We start from the raw sequence: 12,505 nt of genomic DNA on the forward strand, positions 1-12,505 counted from the left end.
TTAAGCCATAATCATAGCTCCAAGTGATTTTCTGTTTCAATTTCTCCCTTATTCCCCCACTATAAATGGAGGAGTACGATTGTTAATTAGATTAATGTTGCTATGCAAATTTATGCCATTTTAAAGTGTAGGGCAAGACATAATCAGCTGAATAAATAATCGGGGGAGGGGGTGGGGGGTGTGCGGAGGATATGTGGAGCACAGCGTGGCTCTGTGTATACCAAGCCTCTTTCCCTCTTCTGAGAGGGTGTAAGGTGTAGGGCTGCAGACAGTCTCCCAGACGAACCTGAGCCCACTGCCAGTGCATCTAGGGTTGCTGACACGCCCCGGGGGGCAAAATAAATACACAAAAACATGAAGCGCGTGGTGGAACTGCCCCCAGTCTCAGCGCCATCCAGAGCACAGGCTCGGCACCGCACACGCGAGAGTGCGGTATTCAGGCACACGCCAGGCGGAAGACGGGGTCGTAATGAGTCCGACGGAACGTAACACTGAAATGCATTAAAATAATCGTAAAAATAGTGCCCTCCGTGCGAAAAGCATCGTGAACTGATTATGCAAACACATTATTCAAATAAAACATCGTACGACAAGATTAATACATCCAAAGAGAGTATGTGGGAGATGCTGTGCCTCTATGTGTACCAGAACATCCAGGCAGCACTGTAACCACACTGGTTAAAAAGTCTTCATTAAACAGTAATAATAGTCTTCATTAAGGATAAACACAAACACAACACAGTAGGAACAGGCACACACACACGCACGTACACACCCGCACACACAGCAATGAGAGTACTCTAGACTGAAGGGTATGACACAAACACACACACACACACACACACACACACACACAGACATCCACACACACAGCGACAAGAGTACACTAGACCGAAGAGTATGACACACACACACACCCCCGCACACACAGCGACAAGAGTACACTAGACTGAAGGGTATGACACACACACACACACACACACACACACAGCAATAAAAGTACTCTAGACTGAAGGGTATGACACACACACACACACACACACACACACACAGCAATAAAAGTACTCTAGACTGAAGGGTATGACACACACACACACACACACCCGCACACACAGCGATAAGAGTACTCTAGACTGAATGGTATGACACACACACACACACACACACACACACACACGCCCTGCGCAGCGAGTGGTAGGAGCACTCCGGACTACACGCCATAACTCACTGGGCTCAAATGAAGTTATCTTCATCTGGCCGAGGACGGCTCTGACTTCGGGACAGCGCAGAGTAATTTAGGAAATGACATTAGGAGCCGGAGCTCACGGGCTGCCACACGAGCTCTCCCAGCGCCGAGCGGCTCAGACGCTTCAGCGGCCACTTCCTGTTTACGCGCGCGTACAGTACGCAAGCACGGACCTCACAGTACACCCGCCGTTTACCACGCCGGTTAGCGCACCCCGCGGGGCGGGGCTGAAGGCCAGGGCAGGTTCGGTGGCTACAGGGGAAGAGAGGGTCTCTTTGGGGGGCGCCAGGGTTTTCAGGTTGGGGTGGCCCCATGTCGATAGCGACTGAGCAGCGCTGGAGACAGCTGTTGTGTGAGACACGGGGGCGCTATCCTAGCTGGTGCAAAAAAAGCGTGACATCACTTCCCTTCTCAGTTTGGGGATCCCATGGGATGCTGACCTGACTATGAGGGGTTCTCGGAAACAGGAAAGGGAAAGGGGCGGGGGGGGGGGGGGGGGGGGGGGGAGAGCAGGTGCTGCTGAGGGTTCACATGTCAGAGCACAGGCCTGAAAGGTGAGTCACACACTCATTCCAGCCAAATAAAACGCTCTTTCAGAACAAATCAAGCACCCATTCAGGTCAAATCAAATGTTCTTTCAGGTCAAATCAAACTGTTATTCAGGTCAAATCACACACTCATTCAGGTAAAATCACTGAAGTCACACACTCATGGGTGACAGAAAAATCCAGTTCAAAGTCCCTTTATCCATATTCATGAAACCACAACTTGTATGAAGTATTTTAATTCCTGTTAGTTCGTGATTATACCTGTCAGCTCATCACTAGTCCATACGCACTCAACAATGCAGTGCCACTGTTTAGAAAGGATACACAGACAGTTCACAGGACCCCACACAGGCCCTCCCGCACGCAGCATTTATCATACGGGCTAGCGCTCTATTCATCAGCACAGCTCGCCGGATGCAATCACAGCTCAGCGTTTACCGCACACACACCGCACACACACACCACACACAGACTGCAGACACACCGCACACACACCGAACACACACACCGCACGAACACCGCACACGTTAGGATATATGTCCCCGTGAACACGCTCGCCCGCGTAACACATCCAAGGAACCACATCGCACACATCCATTTGGAGCCTCGAGCGGACCAATGAATGCCGTCGGCCACGGTCACGTGATGACCGGACCCCGGCGGAACGCGGAGGGAAGGAGGGGTGGTTTATGACGCGCGGGGCTCCGTGCCAGCGCGTCCTCGCTGATGTGGGGCCAAAGACCACCGCGTTCCATCAGAGAGAGAGAGAGAGAGAGAGAGAGAGAGGGAGAGAGACAGAGAGGGGGGAGAGAGAGAGAGAGAGAGAGCGAGCGAGGGAGAGAGAGAGAGAGAGAGAGGGAGAGAGAGAGAGAGAGAGTCACTGGTTGACCACCACAAATATATTTATTTTAATTATTTATTAATTTCTATCCCTTTTTTTTTTTTTTTTTTTTTTTTTTTTTTTTTTCTTCTACATTATTATTATTATTACTATTATAATCACAATTATTATTATTTTTTTATTGTTATTGTTGTTGTTGTATAGCCTACTCGTTATGGCCATTGCCACACTGTTGATTGCATTGTTGTTTGTATTTAATGTTTCCTATTCCTGTTTCTATGTGTACGCTTTGGCAATAAGTACAAGTGTATTTCATGCCAATAAAGCATTTTGAATTTGAATTTGAGAGAGAGAGAGGGGGAGAGGGAGAGGGAGAGAGGGAGAGGGAGAGGGGTAGGAGAGAGAGAGAGAGGGAGAGAGAGAGAGAGAGAGAGGGAGAGGGAGAGGGAGAGGGAGAGAGAGAGAGAGAGAGAGAGAGAGGGAGAGAGGGAGAGAGAGGGAGAGAGAGGGAGAGAGAGAGAGAGGGAGAGAGAGAGAGAGAGAGAGAGAGAGAGAGAGAGAGAGGGAGGGAGAGGGAGGGAGGGGAAGAAAGAGAGAGAGAGATGGAGAGGGAGGGGAAGAAAGAGAGAGAGAGAGAGGGAGAGGGAGGGGGAGGGGAAGAGAGAGAGAGAGCAGGTGCCAGAGCCGATGTGCACCGGGCAGCCGAACAACTTAGCCATTAAGACTTTTACAGTACTTTAGAAAGTTAGCGGAAATTACCGCCACTTGTAGAGCCCCATATCAATGATTAAACTTTCAGCGGAGCACTGTTTTAATACGCGGCGAAGGTCAATTTCACGCACCATGTAGGAATCCCAAACTTAATCGCCCTTTAAACAGCTGTCCGAGCAAAAGAGTATTACACCGACTCGCAATAAAGATACCAAAAACGGATGGTGATGGCATTGCCCAAAAGAGATCTTTCCCTTTCGCTCAGAATATTCATGCGTAAGCGTTTCAGTTCAGTTCCTCTAGCATTCCTCGTCCTACCCAGAATTCCTGGGACCAAAGTAAGCTTCGTTAGCACTTTCTTTCTCTATGTTACCCATCTCATATATATGAAGAATATGTCCGCCTGAATTACAAATTCTGCACCTAGGCTAGACATAAATATATATGCACACGCAAGCAATCAGACAGACTTTTATGGCTACTTTTTCCCCTCATGCCCATATGTACTTACTTTTAATCTGAATGCTGTTGGCACATTTAATAAGTCCTGTTCCTGTGTCTAAGGGTGAGTAAGAAGTGGGAATGCCTCCTAACTAGCATGAGTAAAGACCAATACAGACCACACATGAGGACAGCAACCAAAGAAGGCTTCACATGTGAGCCGGTCCCCTTTCATAACAAGAGGGGCGGGGAGAGGAGGGGTTGGGGCGTGGGCTCACAGACACAGAACTCTTGGGGGGGAGAAAAAACATGAAAATATTGTTACTCACGACTGGTGGACGCTGCAGTTGTAGAAGACGAAGTCCACGCTGGCAAACTTCTTCCCCGTCTCCTTGGACTTGAGGTAGAGCTTCACCACACGTTTGTCGCCTGGAGAGAGAGAGTCGGTGGCGTCACTCGACCGGTTTCTACTGGCGGTTGCCGTTAAGCATTGGCAGTCGTTGTTATGTGAAATGTTCTTGGATTCAGACTCATTTCCCCTCGACTTGTGCTCACCAATAAAAAAAAGTTTTAGTTTTTCAGTTCAGTGATCAAAATGAACATGCCACACTGCGTTTGCGATTAAAAACAACTGCGTCTACTTATTCATAAGGCAATGTTAAGGACAAATACCGATTAAATGCAGGTCTCCATGCTGCTTCCTAGTACTTAAAAGATATTTTTTTGCAGAAGAATAAAAGAATAAAACCCTGGCATCTGGGAAAATATAAAACGAATGCTATTAAGGCGTATTCGTACATGGCTACATGTGACAAAATGAGTCAGAGAAAGACTGAAAGGTTAACGCGCAGGTGTAACTCACACACCAGGGTTTATAGTGATTAATCCATGACACAGGTGTGATCTATACTCTGGACTGTACACTATTTAACCTGCGATACAGGTGTGATCTACACTCTGGATCGTACACTATTTAACCTGTGATACAGGTGTGATCTATACTCTGGATCGTACACTATTTAACCTGTGATACAGGTGTGATCTATACTCTGGATTGTACACTATTTAACCTGCGATACAGGTGTGATCTACACTCTGGACTGTACACTATTTAACCTGCGATACAGGTGTGATCTATACTCTGGATTGTACACTATTTAACCTGCGATACAGGTGTGATCTATACTCTGGATTGTGCACTATTTAACCTGTGATACAGGTGTGATCTATACTCTGGATTGTACACTATTTAACCTGCGATACAGGTGTGATCTATACTCTGGATTGTGCACTATTTAACCTGCGATACAGGTGTGATCTACACTCTGGACTGTACACTATTTAACCTGCGATACAGGTGTGATCTATACTCTGGATTGTACACTATTTAACCTGCGATACAGGTGTGATCTATACTCTGGATTGTGCACTATTTAACCTGCGATACAGGTGTGATCTATACTCTGGACTGTACACTATTTAACCTGCGATACAGGTGTGATCTATACTCTGGATTGTGCACTATTTAACCTGCGATACAGGTGTGATCTATACTCTGGATTGTGCACTATTTAACCTGCGATACAGGTGTGATCTATACTCTGGATTGTGCACTATTTAACCTGCGATACAGGTGTGATCTATACTCTGGATTGTGCACTATTTAACCTGCGATACAGGTGTGATCTACACTCTGGATTGTGCACTATTTAACCTGTGACACAGGTGTGATCTATACTCTGGATTGTACACTATTTAACCTGTGATACAGGTGTGATCTATACTCTGGATTGTACACTATTTAACCTGCGATACAGGTGTGATCTATACTCTGGATTGTACACTATTTAACCTGCGATACAGGTGTGATCTATACTCTGGATTGTGCACTATTTAACCTGCGATACAGGTGTGATCTATACTCTGGATTGTGCACTATTTAACCTGCGATACAGGTGTGATCTATACTCTGGATCGTACACTATTTAACCTGCGATACAGGTGTGATCTATACTCTGGATTGTACACTATTTAACCTGCGACACAGGTGTGATCTATACTCTGGATTGTACACTATTTAACCTGCGATACAGGTGTGATCTATACTCTGGATTGTACACTATTTAACCTGCGATATAGGTGTGATCTATACTCTGGATTGTACACTATTTAACCTGCGGTACAGGTGTGATCTATACTCTGGATTGTACACTATTTAACCTGCGGTACAGGTGTGATCTATACTCTGGATTGTACACTATTTAACCTGCGATACAGGTGTGATCTATACTCTGGATTGTGCACTATTTAACCTGCGATACAGGTGTGATCTACACTCTGGATTGTGCACTATTTAACCTGTGACACAGGTGTGATCTATACTCTGGATTGTACACTATTTAACCTGTGATACAGGTGTGATCTATACTCTGGATTGTACACTATTTAACCTGCGATACAGGTGTGATCTATACTCTGGATTGTACACTATTTAACCTGCGATACAGGTGTGATCTATACTCTGGATTGTACACTATTTAACCTGCGATACAGGTGTGATCTATACTCTGGATTGTACACTATTTAACCTGCGGTACAGGTGTGATCTATACTCTGGATTGTACACTATTTAACCTGCGGTACAGGTGTGATCTATACTCTGGATTGTACACTATTTAACCTGCGGTACAGGTGTGATCTATACTCTGGATTGTACACTATTTAACCTGCGGTACAGGTGTGATCTACACTCTGGATTGTGCACTATTTAACCTGCGATACAGGTGTGATCTACACTCTGGATTGTGCACTATTTAACCTGCGACACAGGTGTGATCTATACTCTGGATCGTAGCGATTAACCTGTGATACAGGTGTGATCTATACTCTGGATTGTACACTATTTAACCTGTGATACAGGTGCTACCTGTGCTCTGGATCGCAGTGATTAACCTGCGATACAGGTGTGATCTATACTCTGGATCGTAGCGATTAACCTGCGATACAGGTGTGATCTATACTCTGGATTGTAGTGATTAACCTGCGATACAGGTTGTGATCTATACTCTGGATTGTAGTGATTAACCTGCGATACAGGTGTGATCTATACTCTGGATCGTAGTGATTAACCTGCAGGTGCAATCTATACACTGCACCTCACGGTAATTAAACCAAATAAGGGATCTTCCCTCCCGGCCCTCTCATCAGCGGCTAATTGGCTGGAGCGCTGAGGAGCCCCAGGAGCTGGCCAGGCCTCCGCCCCTCGGGGTCAGACGCATTCCATGGGCTGCCATTACGAGCTGAGAATCAGCAAGACATAGGGCTCTGCGCAACGCTACCCCACACAGAACCCCCCCCCCCCCCCAACACGCCCCCCACCCCCCGTATCCCCAGCGCCCCCCCTCCCCCCCGAGGTCCGCCGAGGATGCCGACGGGACTTCGCCCTGCCCCCTCCCGCCGGTGAACGGAAGCGAGGGAGCGAGAGAGGTAGCCTTTAATTAATAATGCTCCACCGCGATGATATGACCAAAATATTTCGCTCAAGGTCGGTCGGAGACAATCGGTAAGCCAAGAAAGCTCTTTCCATCGCCTCCGCGGGCTGCCAAAGTGGATGAGCCTGTCGATACCGCCGCTGGGACAGGCAGAGAGAGGCGCGGCCGCAGAGCCGCGCGCAACATCATCATTATGCGCTCGCTGGCAAACTACTTTCATCCAGAGCGACTGGCAAGGCTCAGCTTTTACATAATGTCACTGTAGGCAGCAGCCAGGCAATTACTGAAAAATCCTAAGTTAAGTATCTGGGTTCAAGGGTACAGCACACAGTCTCCTGCCCAATATTCAGATCTGGAACCTTTATTTTTACGGCCCCCGTTCCCTAAGCGCAAAGTACTCTGTCGCGCACGCGCGGCGCATTCACGGTGATTCTCGGTGCGAAGCTGGAGGCGGAGCCGCGGGTGTAGCTGCGGGTGTAGCTGCAGGCGGAGCCGACGGATCACCTTGGCCGCGGGTGATGTGGGCGACGTCGCGGGTGGCGGGGGACAGGCAGTAGATGAGCCCCCCCTGGATGTGGCCCTCGGTCTCGGTGAAGTCCTCGAAGGAGCAGTTGACCCCGGCAGACAGGTCCGGCACGTTCTGCGCCTGCAGCACCAGCTGGGGGGGGGGGGGGGGATGGTCGGTGAGGACACACGTGTCAGAGGCGGAGACACCTTGCAGAGCTTTAACGCTCGAGATGTCAGAGAGGTGACAAATGAAACAACAGCGTTTCAACAGCAATGTAACACAGATATGACACAGACAGCAGGGGTGAGTCAATGATGCGTCAGATTCAAGTGTCACTCTTATCATTTGTATCTTTCTACTTTGTTCCAATAGTACTTTCATGTTACACATGTACCTGCATCCAGCACTTATATTGCACTTGTATCGGTATCTTGATGTTGTAGCTCGTCGTCATGTCTCCTAGTTGGACTTACCATAACTTTCTGGCCGAGACTATGCTTACTGTGTGAACTTAATGGCTATGAGTAACTGTTACATAATGAGTATTGTACCTTATCGGACCTGTGTTTTGTAGTTGTTCCAATGTACTTCAGTGTGCACTTATTGTACGTCGCTTTGGATAAAAGCCAAATAAATTACATGTAATGTAACAGGGATGAGTCAGTGATGTAACAGATTCAGACTGCGGGTGTCAGAAGTAACAGGGATGAGTCAGTGATGTAACAGATTTATTCTGCGGGTGTCACATGTAACAGGGATGAGTCAGTGATGTAACATTAATTCTGCATGTGTCAGATGTAACAGGGATGAGTCAGTGATGTAACAGATTCAGACTGCGGGTGTCAGAAGTAACAGGGATGAGTCAGTGATGTAGCAGATTCAGACTGCGAGTGTCAGATGTAACAGGGATGAGTCAGTGATGTAACAGATTCAGACTGCAGGTGTCAGATGTAACAGGGATGAGTCAGTGATGTAACAGATTCAGACTGCGAGTGTCAGATGTAACAGGGATGAGCCACTGATGTAACGGAGGCGTGTGGGCGAGGTGACGCACCTGCACTTCAGACATGGTGACGGAGATGTTTTTGGGCTGGATGCTGAGCTGGACGCACTGGCGCAGGTCAGAGGCGAAACGCTGCAGCTCCCCCGCCCGCTCACAGCGATCCTTACGAGAGCATCTGGGAGAGAGAGAGAGAGAGAGAGGGAGGGGGGGGGGAGGGAGGGGGGGGGAGGGGGAGAGAGGGAGGGAGGGGGGGAGGGGGAGAGAGAGAGGGAGGGAGGGAGGGAGAGAGAGAGGGGGAGGGAGGGAGGGAGGGAGGGGGGGAGGGGGAGAGAGAGAGGGAGAGAGAGAGGGGGAGGGAGGGAGGGGGGGAGAGAGAGAGGGAGAGGGAGAGAGAGAGAGAGAGAGAGAGGGAGAGAGAGAGAGAGAGAGAGAGAGGGAGAGAGAGAGAGAGAGAGAGAGAGAGGGAGGGAGGGAGGGAGAGAGAGAGGGGGAGGGAGAGAGAGAGAGAGAGAGGGAGGGAGGGGGGGAGAGAGGGAGGGAGAGAGGGAGGGGGAGGGAGGGAGAGAGGGAGGGAGGGGGGGAGAGAGAGAGAGAGGGAGGGAGGGGGGGAGAGAGAAAGAGGGAGAGGGAGGGAGAGAGGGAGGGGGAGGGAGGGAGAGAGGGAGAGGGAGGGGGAGAGAGAGGGAGGGAGATGTGTGAGGTCTAGGAACGGACCGCACATGTTCACAGTAGGCCTTGTCTCCCTGCAGAACCACATCAAACGGCTCCAGTGCAGCCACCTGAAGGAGGGGCGTTTGCACAGAGCTGACACTTCACCTCCCAGGCAGGAGTACCGCACACGCTCTCACAGCGTTTAATCAGCTGAGCGTGCGGGACTCCGGGCCCAACACACAGGAGTACTGCACTGAAAATGCTAATGCTGCTTGTGCATAGCTCACCATCTCAGAGTAAACCGGTCTAAACCAACACGGCTAAACGTTCGGTGATAAACTCAGAGAGCGCACATTTCTCTATGACAGAAGATCCAGTTCTTCTTGGAAGCACAGTATTTCAGAGTTAAATCAACACCTAAAGTTTTAACCAAGAGCCTTTTGACATTTTCAACATTTTTAATATTAAAACCAAAAATGTGAGAGCTCTGCATTGCGATTCAGAGTTAAACTTCTCACCTCCGAAGTCAGGAAGAAAGTTAAAAAAGGTTAGCTATTCTATCACCTCAAAAAAAAAAGAAATGAGCTAAGCAGGGGAGGGAGCTGTGCTGTGCTGCTGTGCTGTGCTGCTGTGCTGAGGGAGCTGTGCTGTGCTGCTGCGCTGAGGGAGCTGTGCTGTGCTGCTGTGCTGTGCTGCTGTGCTGAGGGAGCTGTGCTGTGCTGCTGCGCTGAGGGAGCTGTGCTGTGCTGCTGCGCTGAGGGAGCTGTGCTGTGCTGCTGTGCTGAGGGAGCTGTGCTGTGCTGCTGTGCTGAGGGAGCTGTGCTGTGCTGCTGTGCTGAGGGAGCTGTGCTGTGCTGCTGTGCTGAGGGAGCTGTGCTGTGCTGCTGTGCTGAGGGAGCTGTGCTGTGCTGCTGTGCTGAGGGAGCTGTGCTGTGCTGCTGCGCTGAGGGAGCTGTGCTGTGCTGCTGTGCTGTTCTGCGCTGGACTGAAGCTCCACTTTAAAACGCCGAAGCCCGTGCTACTGAGGCAAGCGCCTCTCCATGCAGCTCTATTAATGGACATTTCATTGAGCTGGAAAGGAGCGCTGCAGCAAGGGAAGGTCAAACCGCAGCGACAGGAAGTCAGACCGGCGCGAGTCGATCTGCACCGCGCTCCTGCTCTTCCACGTCCTCAGCGAAACCCGCGCCCGTTCCGCACTTCCAAACACGTTCTAGTGGCAGAACCAGCTCCACACTGAGCCCCTCAGACACTAACGATTCATGGACGCCTCAACCCCCTCCCTTCCTGCTCTCCTGTATTCCCGTACACCAGAGACTAAAAAAATCTCATTGGAATGAAAAGAACAAGTCGAATGAAAATATATATTAGTAATAATATTATTAGTGATATCTGTGAAAATAAAATTAGAGGCCATACTACCACTCTTGAGCATGTCCAGAGGTTATATCAAACTTTACAGTTACATATCTCCTCCTCCCAGTCACCTGAAAGCCAATGCCTGCTGTCCGTGCTCATTAGCCACACCTCCCAGTCACCTGAAGAGCAATGGCTGCTGCCCGTGCTCGTTAGCCACACCTCCCAGTCACCTGAAGGCCAATGACTATAGCCAGAGCACGTTGGTCACACCTCCCAGTCACCTGAAAGCCAATGCCTGCTGCCCGTGCTCGTTAGCCACACCTCCCAGTCACCTGAAAGCCAATGGCTGCTGCCCGAGCTCGTTAGCCACACCTCCCAGGCAGAACCCTCCAGACCTCTCTCACACTAGCGCAGGCTCGGCCTGGCCGCCGCACGCTGCATGGGGCTCACTCACATGTTGTGAAGGACACACCAGCCACAGTGGGGGTCTCTGGAGCCCAGACACTCCTCACAGGTGCTGTACTGCTCACAGCTCTCCACAGGAACCAGGCTCACCTGTACCAGACACAGAGAGAGAGGGAGGGGGGGAGGGGGAGGGAGGGAGAGAGAGAGGGAGAGAGAGAGAGAGAGGGAGGGAGAAAAAGAGACAGAGACAGAGAGAGAGTATGTGTCAGTTCACTGCATCGCACTGAATAATGCACTTCTCAACATTCATAGATACAATGTTACACCGTACAAAGTGTAAAAAAGTTTTAAAAAGTGCTGAGAACAGGAGCTCCCTGAGGGCTGTTGCAAAGCACATTAGCCCACACGCCTGCATGTGCACACGCGGCCTGTGTGTAGCTGTGCCTGGCCTGAGGTCCCCCCCTGGCTGTGACAGAGACGCCGCCCAAGTCACCCGCTCTCCATGTTTGGTATTCTGCTTTGTCTGCCAGTGTCTGCTCTCCTGTCTGCCGAGAGCGTACCTCTGCCCCCTTCCCTACGTGAGCGAGGCGGAAGGTTCCGGACTGACAGGGGAGCCGGCGGGTCTTGCACCGCCCAGGGCGACCCGCCCGGACCCTGCCCCCCCCACGCCGCCGGGGCTCACCGATCTGAGGTCTGTGGAAGCGCCGCGGGCATGCCGAGGGAGAGTGTGTGTGTGTGTGTGTGTGTGAGTGTGTGTGTGGGTGTGTGTGTGGAGGGTGTGTGTGTGGGTGTGTGTGTGAGTTTGTGTGTGTGTGTGGAGGGTGTGTGTGTGTGTGTGTGTGAGTGTGTGTGTGTGTGTGGAGGGTATGTGTGCGTGTGTGTGTGTGAGTGTGAAGGGTGTGTGTGTGTGTATCTGTATGTGTGTGTGAGCGTGCGAGCGTGTGTGTGAGTGTACGCGTATGTGAGTGTGGAGGGAGTGTGTGTGTGAGCGTGTGTGTGTGTGTGTGTGGAGGGTGTGTGTGTGTGTGTGTGTGTGTGTGTGAGTGTGTGTGTGTGTGTGGAGGGTATGTGTGCGTGTGTGTGTGTGTGTTTGTGTGTGTGTGTGTGTGTGAGCGTGTGTGTGTGAGCGTGTGTGTGTGTGTGTGTGTGTGTGTGTGTGTGTGGAGGGTGTGTGTGTGTGTGGAGGGTGTGTGTGTATGTGTGTGTGTGTGTACACGTATGAGAAAGAGTAAATGCACTTCTCCGTGCCTGTCCTTGTGCGTTTGCGTGACTGACTGCGCAGGTGGCCGGTGGCAGGGACGGGT

The 12,505-nt window shown here is 50.2% G+C and overlaps 1 protein-coding gene across 1 annotated transcript in view; it reads right to left on the reverse strand.

Moving 5' to 3' along the window:
• LOC118211024 (plexin-A1-like) overlaps positions 1-11,364 on the reverse strand; it is a 97,758-nt gene extending 86,394 nt beyond the window's left edge. The window contains exons 1-4 of the mRNA XM_035387729.1: positions 11,251-11,364; positions 8,841-8,964; positions 7,783-7,936; positions 4,117-4,216 (exon numbers count right to left, since the gene is read on the reverse strand). Of these exons, the coding sequence (XP_035243620.1) occupies positions 4,117-4,216; positions 7,783-7,936; positions 8,841-8,855 (269 nt within the window). The 5' untranslated portion in view covers positions 8,856-8,964; positions 11,251-11,364. The remainder of the gene's footprint in view (positions 1-4,116; positions 4,217-7,782; positions 7,937-8,840; positions 8,965-11,250) is intronic.
• Positions 11,365-12,505: the final 1,141 nt, after the last annotated feature.

Source organism: Anguilla anguilla, chromosome 13, assembly GCF_013347855.1.
Source record: "Anguilla anguilla isolate fAngAng1 chromosome 13, fAngAng1.pri, whole genome shotgun sequence".
Classification (NCBI taxonomy): domain Eukaryota; kingdom Metazoa; phylum Chordata; class Actinopteri; order Anguilliformes; family Anguillidae; genus Anguilla; species Anguilla anguilla.